This window comes from Oncorhynchus mykiss, chromosome 4, assembly GCF_013265735.2.
Source record: "Oncorhynchus mykiss isolate Arlee chromosome 4, USDA_OmykA_1.1, whole genome shotgun sequence".
Taxonomy (NCBI): domain Eukaryota; kingdom Metazoa; phylum Chordata; class Actinopteri; order Salmoniformes; family Salmonidae; genus Oncorhynchus; species Oncorhynchus mykiss.
This window is the reverse complement of record NC_048568.1, coordinates 30,219,262-30,240,790: the sequence shown is the minus strand read 5'-3', so window position 1 is coordinate 30,240,790 and position 21,529 is coordinate 30,219,262. Positions and strand designations below refer to the sequence as shown.

General features: G+C 42.8%; 1 protein-coding gene across 1 annotated transcript in view; it reads left to right on the top strand.

The window, feature by feature from the left end:
- Positions 1-21,529, top strand: part of LOC110522476 (MAM domain-containing glycosylphosphatidylinositol anchor protein 2) — a 376,091-nt gene that overhangs the window by 317,439 nt on the left and 37,123 nt on the right. Inside the window, exons 14-15 of the mRNA XM_021600903.2 lie at positions 1,572-1,727; positions 4,047-4,208. Of these exons, the coding sequence (XP_021456578.2) occupies positions 1,572-1,727; positions 4,047-4,208 (318 nt within the window). The remainder of the gene's footprint in view (positions 1-1,571; positions 1,728-4,046; positions 4,209-21,529) is intronic.

Below are 21,529 nucleotides of genomic sequence, written 5' to 3'. Positions count from 1 at the left end.
TGATGTTTCATTATTTGTGCCCATTCCTATGTTAAACCCTATATGGCTCAACTCTGCACGAGATACACTGTATGCGGCTCGAGACAGACATACCACACACAACTATGAATAGTTAATATACTGGAACGTTTGATGTATTAGTAGCAAACTAACATTAGGTAGCTAGCTAACATACCAGTACATTGGGGAAGCAAGTAGCCTACTGGTTAGAGTGTTGGGCCAGTAACCAAAAGGTTGTTGGATTGAATCCTCTAGCTGACAAGGTAAAAAGGTTTTGCCCCCGAACAAGGCAGTTAACCCACTGTTCCCCAGTAGGCCGTCATTGTAAATAATAATTTCTTCTTAACTGACTTGCCTAGTTAAATAAAATAAATACATACAAGCAACTGCCGTAATGCTATGTGGTTCGTAAGGCTAGCGTAGCTATCAAATTGTAACTTATTTGAAAAGTAATTACTTCTTTATTACATTGCCCAATATTTTCTTAACATTTGTTTGAATTAGTTAAAGCAATGAATATTCACTTTTTGGACTTAAATTTGTATCTGTGCTCGTCGGACTTCGGCTGAATATTTTCTGTTATTTTCTTCAAATTTGAAAATGTTGTGAAGCCACGCCCATTTCTGAAGAATTTGCCCTAGAATGCACAGAAATGGTGTCCACTGCTTGTATACTTTGAATTTTGACGAATAGATGTACAACTTTTGGCATACTAACTTAATGCATACTATGACCAATAAGCATACTACATACTCAATTTATATCACAAATAGTGCGGTTAGTGTGAGTATTCAAACACAGCCAAGGAGTATTGAAGTTGTTCTGTCAGCTCGTCGTGACCCAACAGCCTTTTAAGACACTATTTTGGTGTTTCCTTTTTTTTTTGCATATACCTATAGCTCTCTCATTGTTAGACACACATGCATCGGCCTGTGTTGATTTCAAACATCATTAACTTCAACAGTATGTCCTCTTATAGAATGCATTGCACAGCAGTAATTCATGATCCACTAGATTCATGGTCAGCTATCTGAAGCCATTCATTGGGTGAACTCAGACTCAGAGACTTAGTCGTGCACACATTGGTAGACAAGCATAGCAGTATCCATTGACTGATGTGTTTATTCACATGATCAACATAATAATATAGAATGCACCACTGCCATTCATTCATGGTTCAGTAGCCAATGTCATGGTGAACACCATGAAAAGGTTCTATCAAGTATTTCCATCTGTACCAGAGGAGGCTGGTGGGAGGAGCTATAGTAGGACGGGCTCATTGTAAAATCTTGAATGGAATTAATGGAACAGAGTCAAACGTGGTTTCCATATATTTGATGTGTTTGATATCGTTCCATTCATTCCATTCCAGCCATTACAATAAGCCCATCCTCCTATAGCCTCATCTGATTTGTACCTACATTTGGACATGATTATAAGAGCATTTCTCGACCAGTGCTCCATGACAGTTACTGCAGCGTTCATCTACTACTGTAGACATTACATGATGAGGTTCTAGTGTTTATATTCCAATGATGACTGTAACAGTGGATTTCTGATCCGCTCTTCAGGAGAGTTCCACTGCAGCTTTGAGGAGGAGCCCATCTGCATGTTCACACAGGACAAGAACGACGACTTCGATTGGACGAGACACAGCGCCGCCACCCGTGACACCAAGTACACGCCCAACACCGGGCCTAGCGGTGACCGCAGCGGATCCAAACAGGGTGAGCAAACCCAGGAAAGAAAACAAAGCTACTGTACTGTATGTTTTATTGTGATGTTATTAGTATTTTAGGTGCACTGTGTTTGGGAATCTTCAATGCGACAAAGAAGGTCATATGGGAATTGTTTTGCCCACAGTTAACTATGTTAGCCAGGTTAACTAGTTAGAATATTTTTGGACACTTATTTGCAAGCGTTTGGCTACGACTCCAGGTGGCTTCAGCTATGTTACATGTATCTGTTTGTGACGCATGTTCTTTCACAGCGTATTGGTACGGTTGGCTTCCAGGTCTTTCTGAGTAATATTTTAGTCTTGACCCTGGTAGTCAACTCAGTACAACTCAGTACTGTATAAACAACACTCACTACACGCGGCCAATCAATAACACTTGTCAATATCAACACAATGGAACATGCAACAAACAAGCTTCCTGATGCTAAGTGTACATGATGTTATGCTATGCTATCGATAAACTTACATAAACGCTTGGATTGCTTTCGCTGTAAAGCATAATTTCAAAATCTGAGATGACAGGTGGATTAACAAAAGGCTAGACTGTGTTTTGCAATATTGCACTTGTGATTTCATGAATATGAATATTTTTTAGTAATATTATTTGACTGTGGTGCTATGCTATTCAGCGGTTGCTGACGAAAATGATCCCGCTAACGGGATGGGTAGCGCCAAGAATTAAACACTCTCACTTTCATGGTAGTCATCTCTCTCTCTGCGTGTATCCTCTCTCTCTCTCAACTCTCTCTCTCTATATATATATAGATATATATACAGTGGGGCAAAAAAGTATTTAGTCAGCCACCAATTGTGCAAGTTCTCCCACTTAAAAAGATGAGAGAGACCTGTAATTTTCATCATAGGTACACTTCAACTATGACAGACAAAATACATTTAAAAAATCCAGAAAATCACATTGTAGGATTCTTTATGAATTTATTTGCAAATTATGGTGGAAAATAAGTATTTGGTCACCTACAAACAAGCAGGATTTCTCGCTCTCACAGACCTGTAACTTCTTCTTTCAGAGGCTCCTCTGTCCTCCACTTGTGTATATATATATATATATATATATATCCCATCCTCTCTCTCTCTGGTTTCCATGGGGACAGTGCCTGACAGAGTTGCCTGCTAGTGTTCAATATGAGAGATTGATACAGTGTAAACACAGGCAAATTCGTTTCACAGTCTGACACACAACCTCAGCAAGAAACGGTGGCAGTTGGCCTGTGTGTCAGTCCCGAGGGAGAGTGAGCATTGATCTGGTCTTTACAGGAATGGACAGCTCTAGTAGCACCAGCAGCTGAAGTAGTAAATAATATACTGGCTTTAATCACTGTAATTAGTTGAAACTGTCCAGCATTTCATTACCAGCCACCAGTCCTAAGGGGCTGCAATTATCTGATATCAAATTCAACAAAGAGAAGAAATTCTATTTGATTTTAGCTGGAGGGTATGAAGGTTTTTAACCATCCTAGACCCAAAGTGGGACTGTAGTTTGAGTCTGGAATGAGACTCGGGCCATGTGCGGGGAAGGTTCGTTTCACTGCTGCTTCTCCCATGAAGGTTTCAGATCTGAGATATGGCCATCTATTCTGTCCCCTCTGCCCTCTGGTTAGTGTCTGGTTAGAGGAGAGGTCTTTAGTGGAAATTGACTTCCACTGTTTCACTCGTAGCTGGATGGAGACGCCATTTTCATCCCAAACGATTCTAAAATATTGAGGGCTTGTTCCATGCATCCTCTATATCATGTGCCCATACATCCTCTATATCATGTGCCCATACATCCTCTATATCATGTGCCCATACATCCTCTATATCATGTGCCCATGATATATATATGCACATTATCGAACAAAATACACACAATACACACAATACATGTATAACATGATGTCCTATGAGTGTCATCTGATGGAGATAATCAAAGGTTAGTGATTCATTTTATCTATATTTATGCTTTTATGACTGTGAAGTATTGCTCTGTGTGTTTTTGAATTTGGTGGTCATCTAACATAAATATATGTTGTGTTTTCGCTGTAAAACATTTTAAAAATCGGACACGGTGGGTAGATTAACAAGATGTTTATCTTTCATTTGCTGTATTGGACTTGTTAATGTGTGAAAGTTAAATATTTCTAAATAATATTTTTATCAGCTGAATGGGAGGGCGTGTTCCCTTCAGGGAACTCCTTGTGCCCCCTTTGCCCCAACAGGATTTATTAAGAGTCATGTCTACAAACAACAGAGCTCTCATTGGGTCCTAAATACAGCCTGGCCCTCTGGTGTTGTTCTCTCTACCCTACAGGTTTCTACATGTACATCGAGACATCCCGGCCTCGGAAGGAGGGTGAGGTAGCAAGGCTGGTCAGTCCTTTCTTCAACGTGGCGCCCAAGAACCCGTACGGCATCACCAATCCCCCGGCATACTGCTTCGGCTTCTTCTTCCACATGTACGGAAAACACATCGGTAAGAAGAACATGTCAGTCTTTTTCCCTCCAACACATAACAGCAAGTCACAAACAAAGGACATGTTCCTTGTATTCTCTGTATTCTCTCATCAATACATGATTGAGTCAGAGGCTTCTCTCCAGTGACTATTTTTCTAATCTCATAGCTTCATGTCGTAATCATCCATATTAGATCCATTATTCTGGATATTGGATCCATTATAAGATCCATAATTTTGATTGATGGCTTTATGTTTTTCCCTTTAAGAAGATGTACACTCTTAAAAATCAAAGCGCAAGTTGGAACCAAATGTGACCTGATTCAGGAAACTGGACATATGTCGCAAGTCACGACTTCACAGGAGAGCTGTTTGAATGTAAAAAATATTTTGGGGATCAAAATAAAAAAAATTGACAGGAATGCCTTCTCGAACATGTGAACTTTCATGTGCCTTAATAACAAACTTGTATGCCATCTGTAAATACTAATTAAATTGTTAAATTACGAACCTTGTTGGTTAAGCCACAGAAAAAGCGAACAACCTTCCCACTAGCCATGATTGGCTGAGATAATGAGTGGGCTGGACATGCCGAGAGAGGAGTTAGGATTGGTCTGCCATATTCAAGGCTTCTGTCTATTTGAGCTCGTCAGTCTATGTCGGTAATCGTGTCGAACGCGGCATTTTTTTATGTATTGTGTTGTGCAATTGCATAAGTGTTGCTCCCCATTTTCTGGAGGATCAAGTTTTGATATCAGTGGAACTAGAGTATAATAGCTAAAGAGATGGAGAAAACACCTGTCTCCGGATTGCATCTTCAAGCTAAGGGCAACCGTAGTATGGCAGGGACAGGGAGATGCGTCCAGCATCATACATGATGATGTATACAGGACAGATAGTCTAGCGTTAGCTAGCTACATTTTCAGATATTACACATTTCTAATTTTGACTGAAAGTGGTTTCATTTAAAACTAAACTGTACTGTTAGCTAGCTAGCTAACGTTAGCTGTCTGGCTCTCTAGCTGACGTTATTATTTCTTTCCCAGAGACATTTACTTTTCTATTTAGAGCCTAATTTTAGCTAGCTAAGATCGGACCTGGTTGGTTAGTTCCCAGCACTGTGGCATTGTTGGCAAGCTGTTCATTGTTGTTTAACCAGCTAACATTAGATGGCTGGCTCGTTAGCTAACGTTACGTGACATGTGTGATCTTAAACGTTGTTTACCTAGCTAGGTTGATTGTTTACCTAGCTAGCTAGCTATATGTCTTAAGCTAAAGTGTACTGTTAGCTAGCTAGCTAATGTTAGCTGGTTGGCTCTCTAGCGGAGGTTATTATTTATTTCCCAGAGCTGTTTGCTTCACTAGTTAGAGCTTAATGTTAGGCATTGTTGACTCTTTGTTCATTGTTGTTTAATTAACTTATGTTAGCTGGATGGCTCGTTAGCTAACATTACGTAACGTGTGTACAACAATATGGCTGGTGTCAGTAAACATCTGCAAAAAAGCACATTTTACTACATAAGACCTGAATCCAGGTGGTGATCCACAAATAGGGTTTGGTGTTATTCAGATTTGCATATCATCATACCATCCTCCTTTCATCCCGGGATATACACTATTTCCGGCTTTGTACTCAAGGGGGTGCCAAAAACACAAAAAGCTCATTGGGCATCTACAGTGGTTCATCCTTTAAAAGTTGCAGCGCACTGCAGCACAGCTTGCGTGGTGCCGCAGAATTCTATGGCACGTTATTTAAGTGCCAACCACTGGTACCATTAATGCTAGTTAGTGCTAGTTTGACCAACAGAGGGCATCTTTGAGAAGCATTTGATAGCTTCCATTAGTGGCTGTACTAGAGAATTGAAAACCTTTTTTGTAAGAACATAGTATATGGGACTGATTTTAAGAAATGTTACTTAATTAATTTGATTAATATTATGGTGTTTCTATTTCAAGAAAAACGTAATGGATGGAACGGAAAATATGGCTCTGTACAACGTGATGGTCAAATCAAATCAAATCAAATCAAATTTTATTTGTCACATACACATGGTTAGCAGATGTTAATGCGAGTGTAGCGAAATGCTTGTGCTTCTAGTTCCGACAATGCAGTAATAACAAGTAATCTAACTAACAATTCCAAAACTACTGTCTTGTACACAGTGTAAGGGGATAAAGAATATGTACATAAGGATATATGAATGAGTGATGGTACAGAGCAGCATAGGCAAGATACAGTAGATGGTATCGGGTACAGTATGTACAAATGAGATGAGTATGTAAACAAAGTGGCATAGTATAGTATAAAGTGGCTAGTGATACATGTATTACATAAGGATACCGTCGATGCTATAGAGTACAGTATATCCGTATGCGTATGAGATGAATAATGTAGGGTAAGTAACATTTATATAAGGTAGCATTGTTTAAAGTGGCTAGTGATATATTTACATCATTTCCCATCAATTCCCATTATTAAAGTGGCTGGAGTTGAGTCAGTGTCAGTGTGTTGGCAGCAGCCACTCAGTGTTAGTGGTGGCTGTTTAACAGTCTGATGGCCTTGAGATAGAAGCTGTTTTTCAGTCTCTCGGTCCCAGCTTTGATGCACCTGTACTGACCTCGCCTTCTGGATGATAGCGGGGTGAACAGGCAGTGGCTCGGGTGGTTGATGTCCTTGATGATCTTTATGGCCTTCCTGTGACATCGGGTGGTGTAGGTGTCCTGGAGGGCAGGTAGTTTGCCCCCGGTGATGCGTTGTGCAGACCTCACTACCCTCTGGAGAGCCTTACGGTTGAGGGCGGTGCAGTTGCCATACCAGGCGGTGATACAGCCCGCCAGGATGCTCTCGATTGTGCATCTGTAGAAGTTTGTGAGTGCTTTTGGTGACAAGCCGAATTTCTTCAGCCTCCTGAGGTTGAAGAGGCGCTGCTGCGCCTTCTTCACGATGCTGTCTGTGTGAGTGGACCAATTCAGTTTGTCTGTGATGTGTATGCCGAGGAACTTAAAACTTGCTACCCTCTCCACTACTGTTCCATCGATGTGGATAGGGGGGTGTTCCCTCTGCTGTTTCCTGAAGTCCACAATCATCTCCTTAGTTTTGTTGACGTTGAGTGTGAGGTTGTTTTCCTGACACCACACTCCGAGGGCCCTCACCTCCTCCCTGTAGGCCGTCTCATCGTTGTTGGTAATCAAGCCTACCACTGTTGTGTCGTCCGCAAACTTGATGATTGAGTTGGAGGCGTGCGTGGCCACGCAGTGGTGGGTGAACAGGGAGTACAGGAGAGGGCTCAGAACGCAACCTTGTGGGGCCCCAGTGTTGAGGATCAGCGGGGAGGAGATGTTGTTGCCTACCCTCACCACCTGGGGGCGGCCCGTCAGGAAGTCCAGTACCCAGTTGCACAGGGCGGGGTCGAGACCCAGGGTCTCGAGCTTGATGACGAGCTTGGAGGGTACTATGGTGTTGAATGCCGAGCTGTAGTCGATGAACAGCATTCTCACATAGGTATTCCTCTTGTCCAGATGGGTTAGGGCAGTGTGCAGTGTGGTTGAGATTGCATCGTCTGTGGACCTATTTGGGCGGTAAGCAAATTGGAGTGGGTCTAGGGTGTCAGGTAGGGTGGAGGTGATATGGTCCTTGACTAGTCTCTCAAAGCACTTCATGATGACGGATGTGAGTGCTACGGGGCGGTAGTCATTTAGCTCAGTTACCTTAGCTTTCTTGGGAACAGGAACAATGCTGGCCCTCTTGAAGCATGTGGGAACAGCAGACTGGTATAGGGATTGATTGAATATGTCCGTAAACACACCGGCCAGCTGGTCTGCGCATGCTCTGAGGGCGCGGCTGGGGATGCCATCTGGGCCTGCAGCCTTGCGAGGGTTAACACGTTTAAATGTCTTACTCACCTCGGCTGCAGTGAAGGAGAGACCGCATGTTTTCGTTGCAGGCCGTGTCAGTGGCACTGTATTGTCCTCAAAGCGGGCAAAAAAGTTATTTAGTCTGCCTGGGAGCAAGACATCCTGGTCCGTGACTGGGCTGGGTTTCTTCCTGTAGTCCGTGATTGACTGTAGACCCTGCCACATGCCTCTTGTGTCTGAGCCGTTGAATTGAGATTCTACTTTGTCTCTGTACTGGCGCTTAGCTTGTTTGATAGCCTTGCGGAGGGAATAGCTGCACTGTTTGTATTCGGTCATGTTACCAGACACCTTGCCCTGATTAAAAGCAGTGGTTCGCGCTTTCAGTTTCACACGAATGCTGCCATCAATCCACGGTTTCTGGTTAGGGAATGTTTTAATCGTTGCTATGGGAACGACATCTTCAACGCACGTTCTAATGAACTCGCACACCGAATCAGCGTATTCGTCAATGTTGTTATCTGACGCAATACGAAACATCTCCCAGTCCACGTGATGGAAGCAGTCTTGGAGTGTGGAGTCAGCTTGGTCGGACCAGCGTTGGACAGACCTCAGCGTGGGAGCCTCTTGTTTTAGTTTCTGTCTGTAGGCAGGGATCAACAAAATGGAGTCGTGGTCAGCTTTTCCGAAAGGGGGGCGGGGCAGGGCCTTATATGCGTCGCGGAAGTTAGAGTAACAATGGTCCAAGGTCTTTCCTCCCCTGGTTGCGCAATCGATATGCTGATAAAATTTGGGGAGAGTAGGCTACAGTGCTGGACTATTTAGCTAAAGAATCCCTGTGTCGTGCGGGCACGTGGCAGACCTGGGCTCAATTCCCCAACAGGGAGGAAGGAGTAGGCTGTCCTTGTAAATAAGAATTTGTTAACTGATTCAATATGTTTTATTTCATAGTTGTGATGAATTCACTATTATTCTAAAATGTAGAAGATGCTGGAGGAAACAGGTACAAAAGTATCTATATCCACAGTAAAACGAGTCCTATATCTACATAACCTGAAAGAGCCAGAAATGGGATTGTTCTTTGAAAAACCATACAAAAATCCAAAATCAGAAATGTTTGATCCCTCCAAGACCGAAATTGAATAGCCCTTCTGTAGGGATTTAAGCCTCATTTGCATAGTTCGCAGGGTGCCCTTGAAGTGAGTTACTATTGTCACCCATGACTGTGTTTGCTAGTGACAGAGACACAGTTGTTGCAGTCCTGTGGCCTTCACCAAGTGAGATCCAAAGTGAATATGTTGTCATAACACTTGTATTATTTAAGACAATACAATACATATTTTATAAGGCCTAGTTTTACTCTAATACAATGATATGCAACTCATAATTTGCCTGCAAGTCACATTATGCTGGTTTGCAAAGTGATGTGTATTTCCTATTGTGGATATCCAACATTTAGAAATGTTATTCTCCCACAAATCTGCACTCAAAATGACTGCCAGGGTTGGGAAGACTAAGATATTAGAGTACCTTAAACATCTAAACTTAAACAACCCATTCAGTAATGGGTTTCAAGTTCAAGTAACAGATTAGATTAGTTTAGAAAACTGTATGTTATTTAAATTTGAGGTGCATAAGATTAATTAATCAATCAATGTACATGCAAAAAATAGGCGTTTAAACAAACAATTCTAAAAATCAACCTGCAAAAGAGCATGCTGGGAAATATGATACTGATGTGCATGGTTTTGGTTCAACTCTGGTTATTAACACTGGGGTTCTTTTACACCACTGAGTGATAATATAACTCTTTACAGTATGAATTTAACTATTGAATAAACACTAGAATTGTTACACTGAAAAATCAACACTAGTTAAAACACTGACCAATGTCCTGTGTGCCATGAAAGGGACTTATTTGCAGGTATCCAAACATTTCAAGAACCTTATAGAATTCTGAAGAACCGTAGACTCAAAGGTTCTTTATCAGGCAAGAGATCTCCAAGGCACCTTAAGAGCTAACGAGGAACCATTTAAGAACCTTTATTTTGTCCAGTGCACAGTACCAGTCAAACTCATTCAATGTTTTTTCTTTATTTTTACTATTTTCTACATTGTAGAATTATAGTGAAGACATCAACACTATGAAATAACACATATGGAATCATATAGTAACCAAAAAAGTGTTAAACAAATCAAAATAGATGTTATATTTGAGATTCTTCAAAGTAGCCACCATTTGCCTTGATGACATCTTTTTGATGTAGTTTCAGAGAGGAGATGTTTATCTGAACGCATCCACGTCTACAACCATTTCCTGTCTCCCAGTGAAGAGGTACTCTGCTACTAATGCTCTGCTCCCAGACTCTCTCTGTGTGTGTGTGTGTGTGTGTGTGTGTGTGTGTGTGTGTGTGTGTGTGTGTGTGTGTGTGTGTGTGTGTGTGTGTGCGCAAGGGGGAAGTAAGATTGGACCCCTGGCAGTGAAGCAGTACCAGCTATGTCCTCTACTGGGCTTGTACTCTCCAGTGTGTGTGTGTGCGTCCACATGTGTGTGTGTATATACAACTCAAGTCTCCACAGTGAAGCCTATCAGTCTAACAGGGGGGTAGTAGTAGACTACATCAGGGTAGAGAGGGAGGGAGTAGGACGTAATAGTCTCTGGTCTCATCTTTACTGATAATAGTCTGGTCTCATCTTTACTGATAATAGTCTGGCCTCCTCTTTACTGATAATAGTCTGGTCTCTTTACTGATAATAGTCTGGTCTCTTTACAGATAATAGTCTGGTCTCTTTACTGATAATAGTCTGGTCTCTTTACTGATAATAGTCTGGTCTCCTCTTTACTGATAATAGTCTGGTCTCCTCTTTACTGATAATAGTCTGGTCTCCTCTATACTGATAATCGTGTGGTCTCTGGTCTCCTCTCTACTGATAATGGGGTATTACTTCACCTCTTACATTACCTTCTCATTGTCTCTTAGTGTCCCTAATGAAGCCTGCAGAGAAAGTGTTTGCTGTGAAGAGCTCTAAAGTGAGTCCCTTTGCTGTATGAGACAACTGCTATTGAAACATCATTGTCCTGCATCAAACAAGAGAGCGAACTGACATGGAGGGAGCTAGCTACTGTATCATCCATCTTGACAAAGGGCTGTGCTAGAGTTAGCATCAAGATGAGGGATATTGTTGAGTTAGCTACGCACACGTGTGCATATACACACACACACACAAGCAGACATTCACGCTCACATACACACACACCTACACTGTGGAGACTAGTATGCTTAGCCTACCCTAGTGGAATGTGGGAGTTGCCAGGTGCGGTTGGCTCCGAACATCTGGAATGTGTGAAGGGGGGAGAGAGGGAGGAAGTGGGACTGAGGAAGGAAAGGAGGTGGGTGAGGGGGGTCAGTGGGGAGATTAGAGCAGTTCCAGAGCTCAGCTGAGGTTGAGCAGGCCTTGACATTTCCAATTTGCTCAGATTGATCGCCAGCCGAGTCCCCTTCTCCCTCCATCCCCTTCATCCCTCCTTCTCTCCCTGCACCCCCCCTCCCTCCTTACCTCCCTGCCTCCCTCCATCCCCCAGACAGTGCCTCCTGGACCTCCTCCAGGAATCTCTCCAGCAAGAGATGTTAGTCCTGTTTGTTGTGCCAGGATTTCCAGGGTTTTCCACCCCTCTTCTCCCAGCAGTTGTAGGTCACCCAGCCTTAGTAAACCCATTGCCATCAGTTGCCTCTGCAGCGTAGCCACTGAACCAATTTCAAAGGGATGGCTGGGTTGAGGAAGATAGGCTCCTCCCACACCCACAGCCCAGGCTCCACATCCCCTTCTCATGTGGGCCTTAGCAGCTGCCAGGCCCTCAGCCCTGCAGAGTAAAAGTCTGAGAGACCTGCTGTACTCAGACTCTGCAGCTTCATGAGGAAGAGCTGCCGGTCCAACCCTAATCCACCAGCTCTCCTCAGCAGCGCGCATGTTGGTTCCCTTCAGCTGACATCTCCTACCCCGACGCACTCACACAACACGCAAAAGATATCCAGTCCAATTATTCCCCTGATTGTTTTACAAAACTCCACTGTGAGACCATCAACCCCCGGTGCACGGCTGGGGGGCATCTGAGTTACAGCCTCTGCCAGTTCATGGGACAACAGGGCAATGTCTATTTCATCCCTATGTGCCAGAGAGAGCTTAGGGAGTTCTGCAAACAAAACCTGAGCACACATAGGATCACACAGTTCTGCCCTATACAGTATAGAACTCCACAGTCCGCTCCCGCATCTCCCCCACCACAGAGGTCACCCGCCCATCCGAAAGACGTAGACAATGCATACACTTGTCTTCCCCACTCTCTTTCCAAACCAAAGAACAAGTAGCTGGGAGCATCCATCTCCTTGAGCATGGAAAACCTAGCTCTTACAAGTGCTCCCTTTGCTTTAACCTGAAAAAACTGCCCAGGTCCCTACGTTATTCAGCTAAATTAGCCTGGAGGCCTACATTGCCTTGCCCCATTAGCTCTACCTCCATCTCACTAATACTACGTTATAGTTCCCCTAAAACTCTCCTAGCCTCTGAGGATGAGAGCGCTGTATACTGTTCCGGGAATCTTCCGATGGCATTGAGGAGTACACCACATCAGTCACTGGCTTTATCAATAAGTGCATCGAGGACGTCATCCCCACAGTGACCGTACGTACATACCCCAACCAGAAGCCATGGATTACAGGCAACATTCGCACTGAGCTAAAGGGTAGAACTGACACTTTCAAGTGCGGGACTCATAAGAAATAATAAGAAATCCTGCTATGCCCTGCAAAGAACCATCAAATAGGCAAAGCGTCAATACAGGGATAAGAACGAATTGTACTACACCAGCTCTGATGCTTGTCTTATGTGGAAGGACTTGTAAACTATTACAGACTACAAAGGGAAGCACAGCCGCAAGCTGCCCAGTGACACGAGCCTACCAGACAAGCTAAATCATTCTATGCTGGCTTCGAGGCAAGCAACACTGAGGCATGCATGAGAGCATTAGCTGTTCCGGACAACTGTGTGATCACGCTCTCCATAGTTGACGTGAGTAAGACCTTTAAACAGGTCAACATTCACAAGGCTTCGGGGCCAGACGGATTACCAGGAGGTGTGCTCCGGGCATGTGCTGACCAACTGGCACGTGTCTTCACTGACATTTTCAACATGTCCGTGATTGAGTCTGTAATACCAACATGTTTCAAACAGACCACTACTATCCCTGTGCCCAAGAACATGAAGGCAACCTGCCTAAATGACTAGAGACCCGTAGCACTCACGTCTGTAGCCATGAAGTGCTTTAAAAGGCTGGTAATGAATCACATCAATACTATTATCCCAGAAACCCTAGACCCACTCCAATTTGCATACTGCCCAAACAGATCCACAGATGATGCAATTTCTATTGCACTCCACACTGCCCTATCCCACCTGGACAAAAGGAACATCTGTGTGAGAATGCTATTCATTGACTACAGCTCAGCGTTCAACACCATAGTGCCCTCAAAGCTCATCACTAAGCTAAGGATCCTGGGACTAAACACCTCCCTCTGCAACTGGATCCTGGACTTCCTGACGGGCCGCCCCCAGGTGGTGAGGGTAGGCTGCAACACATCTGCCACGCTGATTCTCAAAACTGGATCCCCCCCAGGGGTGAGTGCTCCGTCCCCTCCTGTACTCCCTGTTCACCCAGGCACAACTCCAACACCATCATTAAGTTTGCAGACAACACAACAGTGGTAGGCCTGATCACCTACAACGACAAGACAGCCTATAGGGAGGAGGTCAGAGACCTGGCGGTGCCAGAATAACAACCTATCCCTCAACATAAGCAAGACTAAGGAGATGATTGTGGACTACAGGAAAGGAGGACCTGAGCACGCCCCCATTCTCAATGATGGGGCTGTAGTGGAGCAGGTTGAGAGCTTCATGTTCCTTGGTGTCCACATCACCAACAAACTAGAATGGTCCAAACACACCAAGATAGTCATGAAGAGAGCACGACAAAGCCTTTTCCCCCTCAGGAAACTAAAAAGATTTGGCATGGGTCTTCAGATCCTCAAAGGTTCTACAGCTGCAACATTGAGAGCATCACTGCCTGGTATGGCAATTGCTCTGCCTCCGACTGCAAGGCACTACAGAGGGTAGTGTGTACGGCCCAATACATCACTGGGGCTAAGCTGCCTGCCATCCAGGACCTCTACACCAGGCGGTGTCAGAGGAAGGCCCTAAAAATTGTAAAACACCACAGCCACCTCAGTCATAGACTGTTCTCTTTACTACCGCATGGCAAGCGGTACTATAAGCAGTGTCCCCTGTTGTGGAAATGTCATGTATTACCAAATAATGAGAGAGCAAACCACAGACAAGTCAGAGTATATTATAAAGTCCATATTTAATTATTTATGAGCTTCACCATAGCCCAGTGACTCTCAGATCAATTCAGTGTCTATAAATGAATTCTCTCAGAGTGCTTACAAAACAGTTCTTAGTATCATTTATATCCAAGACACACCCATCTCAACTCACATGACGAATAACAGATCTTAGGAACATTACACAAATAACCTTTTACTTGAAAGAGGAGTATCCCATAGCTAGATAGCATTAGCTATAAATTATTGTTCAGTTTGGTCTCCTAAACAAAGTTCTTATCTCGTTCTTGGTACCACTTAGGACGAAAACATTACCTCATCCAATAGCATATATCAATTGTCAATTCTAGATACTCCCATCTCAAATACACTCCCTCCTGGACAAGATCAGAAAAGACAGTGAGCCTCCTAGGCCATATACTAAATCAAGATAAGGGCAACCTCAGAGAGGACATACAATAGTTACAGACACATTCCCATAAGAAGACAAGCCTGACCTCTCCCCTCTCTGGGGCCCAAGTAACTTTCCTACATAAGCATACTTATGAAAATTAATAAAACATATTATTTATCAATGTTACCTAAATAATTATGATTCTGCCACGACAACCCCTACACACCTCCTTTGAGGAGCACATTTTTACAGACAGACCAGATACAAAAAGGACTGCCACCCCTGCACTAACAGTTGTCCCATGGCTCAGCACACTTGCCCCTTTCCGCCAGAGCCCCCAATTGACTTAATTCACCACATCACTATGGGTCCCCTGCAGAAACAACACCTATACTTTCTTTTGTTTTACATATTCACCCAACGCACTCCTCTTTCCCGCATCTCTGGCACCATTTATATTGAGCTATCCTACCCAAAGAGTCTCCATAAGAAGTGGGAGAAAAGCCATCAAAGAAAGAGACCAATAGCAAAGCTCAAAAGGCCCCAGTGCCGGAAATAAACTATTCATATAAACAACGTCTGAAGGTAGACCTTTACGCACTGTTGTGACCCACTTCCTCAACCTAAACCGTTTCCTGGGTGAGAGGACACCATGCCCTTACAAACTGTCATGGAAATTCAGTACTGAGAGAGACTTGGTCATTTCTTCAAACAATCATCTTTATTTAATATTGATTAATTATTGCAATAATGAAGCCGTCAATCCAACAGTCTTGACTGTCGGACCGAGTGCTTAACTTTTACAGAAATGCAGAGTTGTGTGTATATATAGTAGACCTAAAAATTCTGTCATTGCTGTCTCCACCCTTCCCATGCAGACTAAGGTCCATCATTAGACACTCTGGGTTCATCTCCTGGTCATCTGCCTCTGGTGTTGTTTTCCCACATTGCAGGATAATTAGGAATACTGAGGCCTTTGTTCTGCTCCTCCAGGCTCTCTCTTCCCCGGCTAAACATCTTGTCTATGGAATGCAGGCTCAATCAGACCGGAGACATATGTCTCACATGCACCACTAATCATAGAATGGAATGTGGCTATTGGTTTTTATCACTAAGATATCCATCTCAAGCTATCTCTAGTAAAACCATACGCCCGGATTAGCTACAGCATGCTAGAGTGGAGACCATAAAACACGGCATTACCAGCACATGAATATCTTACTGCTTGTTAAGTAAATACAGTAATTGTTAAATATCCAACAAATCAGGTAAGTATGTAATTTTTCTATCAAAAAACTTTACCAGATCGCAAAGAAAATCCTCAAGATTAACTTTTTCCCTTCTTCTCATTCAGGAACCTTGACAGTTCCCTCACCATATACTGACTGGCTGTCAGCTCTGAACCCATTGAGGAGGAGTCTTAAAATAAATCCTCCTCATCGTCCTCTTCCTCAGACTCACCTTCCTCCTCCTCATCTCTATCTCCCATCCTGACCACCCGCCCTTTCTCTCTAGTCGGGGCCTCACTACCAGCACCAGGCAAAGGTTCCTTTCTTCTCCCCCTTTTTCCTCTTCCACATGACACAGTCCTCCAACCCCCCTTGTTGCTTCCCCTTCCCCACAATACTCTCCTCATCCACTAGCATAACATGACTAGACCCAGCCTCAACTACCCCACCATCTATAGCCTGACTAGACCCAGCCTCATCTACCCCACTCTCTGTAGCATGACTAGGCCCAGCCTCTGCTGCCTGCGTCTCATGGCCCCTTGCACGTTGACCTCGATTTCCCCCACTGGCGCTTGTACCCTCATCTTGTCTATGGCCTTTATGTGGGCATGCAAAGCTCTTATGCCCCAAATCCCCACACTCAAAGCACCGTAGACTATTTGTGCTGGCAAACCCTGCGTAGAGCCCCTCCCCATGCCTCACTTTAAAATGCACGTTCAGCTGTTGCTCATTGTTATTCAGTAACATGAATACTTGCCTCCGGAACGAAACAACATGCTTGACAGCATCTGCCTGAAAACCTGCAGACAGTACACGTAACCCACTAGCAAACTTACCAAAACGACTCAGCTCTTTCCTGATTTGATCATCCGTAATAAACAGAGGCAAATTTACAACTACGTCCCTGGTCGAGGGGGTAGAAAGAGGAGAAATTGACACCAACACACCCCTTACAAATATTCCACTAGCAGAACCTCCTCCACCTTAAGGAACACACCTGAATCCATGCCATAACGGCAGTGTCTTCTCCGCACTAGGCTGTGAAGCCATCACGCACACCAAGCCTTTAAAAACCCCAGTAAACTAAAACTCTGTCCTTTTCCTCCCTAACTTAAAAAAAACAGTGGGTACCGCTAAAACAAACAGTGCATCAACCCTCCATCTTAGAAAATAAACATTTTAAGAAAAGAAAGGAAAGAATCAAGAAAATAAGTTAGGAAAGAGCCCTCCACACCAAACACTCAAACTCCCAGCATGCACTGAGAGAGAGAGAGAGAGAGAGAGAGAGAGAGACTTTCCAAATGTATCTAGCGGGCGGCGCTAGCTACCTAGGCCCGGGTCTAAACAAGTTTTCTGAAGCGCACTTCAAAGATTGCCTTTGGAGCTGGTGTCACGTTTGTTTACAGGATTAAGTCAGAGCACACAAACACACACACACCAAAGAGTATGTTTTATTTGGAGCTCTGCGAAGTGGCCAGGGGATCAGGCCTATTTCATTAGCTAGGAGTGCTAATGCTATTTGTGCTCTGTCTAGCTCTCTAAAGCGCTGTAATTCCTCTTTCTAGGCAAATAAAATGGGAAGTGTCTGGCGGTTATAGGGGAATTAATCCTATCCTGTATTAAACTGATTATCCCTTTGGGGTTTACTGTTGTGAGACTACGGAAAAGGGATTCTCCCAAATAAAATTATTAGGAGTGGAGGGATGGAACATTTTCCTCCTCTGCTTCAGAATAACTAATTAAAAGCCTTCTACACTACATTCAGCTCTGTGACATCAGTAAGGAATATTGCGGCACATTGCTCATCTGTTTTATATAGGCTGCACTTAAAGAAATAGGATACAAATGTTACTTCAAAGTTTCTTCAAGATGAGTCTGCAACAGCTCCACATACAGATTACAAAACATGCCTGTAGGGAATTCAGGAGTTGGCTGGAGAGATTCATTAATAATCAACAAAAACACACACACACACACATGTTCATTCCCACATCCTATCGCTGTGAGTAGCCCAATAAAAAATGTACAACTGGACTCGACACCATCAAAATCCCTGTTTGAGCACTATGACACTGACATCCCTATCTACAGTACAGTAGACATCTCTACACTGCCTACAGTACAGTAGACATCACTGCACTATCTTTAATACAGTCGTCATTACGACCACATCTACAATACAGTAGACATCACGACACTATCTACAGTACATTACACATCTCTACACTATCTACAGTACATTACACATCTCTACACTATCTACAGTACAGTAGACATATATACACTATCTACAATACGGTAGACATCACGACACTATCTACAGTACATTACACATCTCTACACTATTTACAGTACAGTAGACATATATACACTATCTACAATACGGTAGACATCACGACACTATCTACAGTACATTACACATCTCTACACTATCTACAGTACATTACACATCTCTACACTATCTACAGTACATTACACATCTCTACACTATTTACAGTACAGTAGACATATATACACTATCTACAATACGGTAGACATCACTACACTGTCTATAGTACAGTAGACATCACGACACTATCTACAGTACATTACACATCTCTACAGTACAGTAGACATATCTACACTGTCTACAGTTCAGTGAACATCTCTACACTGTCTACAGTTCAGTGAACATCTCTACACTGTCTACAGTTCAGTAGACATCACTACACTATCTACAGTAGACATCACTACACTATCTACAGTAGACATCTCTACACTATCTACAGTACAGTATACATCACTACACTATCTACATTACTGTAGTAATATTTACACTATCTACAGTACAGTAGACATCACTACACTATCTACTGTACACATCACTACACTGTCTACAGTACAGTATACATCGCTACAATGTCTACATTACTGTAGTAATATCTACACTATCTACAGTACAGTAGACATCACTACACTATCTACAGTACATTGGACATCACTACATTATCTACAGTACACATCACTACACTGTCTACAGTACAGTACTACTGTACACATTGCTTCACCATCTGTCGTACAGTACAGTAGACACCTCTACAATATATTTTATTTATTTTTTAATTTATCCGTTATTTTACCAGGTATTTACAGTACAGTAGACACCTCTACACTATCTACAGTAGACATCACCACACTATATACAGTAGACACCTCTACACTATCTACAGTAGACATCACCACACTATCTACAGTAGACACCTCTACACTATCTACAGTAGACATCACCACACAATCTACAGTAGACATCTCTACACTATCTACAGTAGACATCTCTACACTATCTACAGTACAGTGGACAACACTACACAATTTACAGTAGACATCTCTACACTATCTACAGTACAGTGGACAACACTACACTATCTACAGTAGACATCACTACACTATCTACAGTAGACACCTCTACACTATCTACAGTAGACATCACCACACTATCTACAGTACAGTAGATATCTCTACACTATCTACAATACAGTAGACATCACCACACTATCTACAGTACAGTAGATATCTCTACACTATCTACAGTACAGTGGACATCACTACACTATCTATAGGTAGACACCACTGCACTATCTACAGTATACATCACTACACTATCTACAGTAGACATCACTACACTATCTAGAGTACAGTAGATATCTCTACACTATCTACAGTACAGTGGACATCACTACACTATCTACAGTAGACATCACTACACTGTCTACAGTAGACATCACTACACTATCTAGAGTACAGTAGACATCACTACACTTTCTACAGTACAGTAGACATCTCTACACTATCTACAGTACAGTAGACATCTCTACACTATCTACAGTAGACATCTCCACACTGTCTACAGTAGACATCACTACACTATCTAGAGTACAGTAGACATCACTACACTGTCTAGAGTACAGTAGACATCTCTACACTATCTACAGTACAGTAGACATCTCTACACTGTCTACAGTAGACATCTCTACACTGTCTACAGTAGACATCACTACACTATCTACAGTACAGTAGACATCTCTACACTATCTACAGTACAGTAGACATCTCTACACTATCTACAGTACAGTAGACATCTCTACACTATCTACAGTACAGTAGACATCTCTACACTATCTACAGTAGACATCACTACACTGTCTACAGTAGACATCTCTACACTATCTACAGTAGACATCACTACACTATCTACAGTAGACATTACTACACTATCTACAGTACATTTGACATCTCTACACCATCTACAGTACAGTAGACATCACTACACTATCTACAGTAGACATCACTACACTATCTACAGTACAGTAGACATCACTACACTATCTACAGTAGACACCACTACACTATCTACAGTAGACATCACTACACTATCTACAGTAGACATCTCTACACTATCTACAGTACAGTAGACATCACTACACTATCTACAGTACAGTAGACCAAACTACACTATCTACAGTAGATATCACTACACTACATTAGACATCATTACACTATCTACAGTAGACATCTCCACACTGTCTACAGTAGACATCTCTACACTGTCTACAGTAGACATCACTACACTGTCTACAGTAGACATCACGACACTGTCTACAGTAGACATCACTACACTGTCTACAGTAGACATCACTACACTGTCTACAGTAGACATCACTACACTGTCTACAGTAGACATCACTACACTATCTAAAGTAGACATCACTACACTATCCATAGTAGACATCTCTACACTATCTACAGTACAGTAGACATCACTACACTGTCTACAGTAGACATCACTCCACTGCCTACAGTAGACATCACTACACTGTCTACAGTAGACATCACTACACTATCTAAAGTAGACATCACTACACTATCCATAGTAGACATCTCTACACTATCTACAGTACAGTAGACATCACTACACTGTCTACAGTAGACATCACTCCACTGTCTACAGTAGACATCACTACACTGTCTACAGTAGACATCACTCCACTGCCTACAGTAGACATCACTACACTGTCTACAGTAGACATCACTACACTATCTAAAGTAGACATCTCTACACTATCTACAGGAGACATCTCTACACTATCTACAGAACAGTAGACATCTCCACACTGTCTACAGTAGACATCACCTCACTATCTACAGTACATTACACATCTCTACACTATCTACAGTACATTACACATCTCTACACTATCTACAGTACATTACACATCTCTACACTATCTACAGTACATTACACATCTCTACACTATCTACAGTACATTACACATCTCTACACTATCTACAGTACAGTAGACATATATACACTATCTACAATACGGTAGACATCACGACACTATCTACAGTACATTACACATCTCTACAGTACAGTAGACATATCTACACTGTCTACAGTTCAGTGAACATCTCTACACTGTCTACAGTTCAGT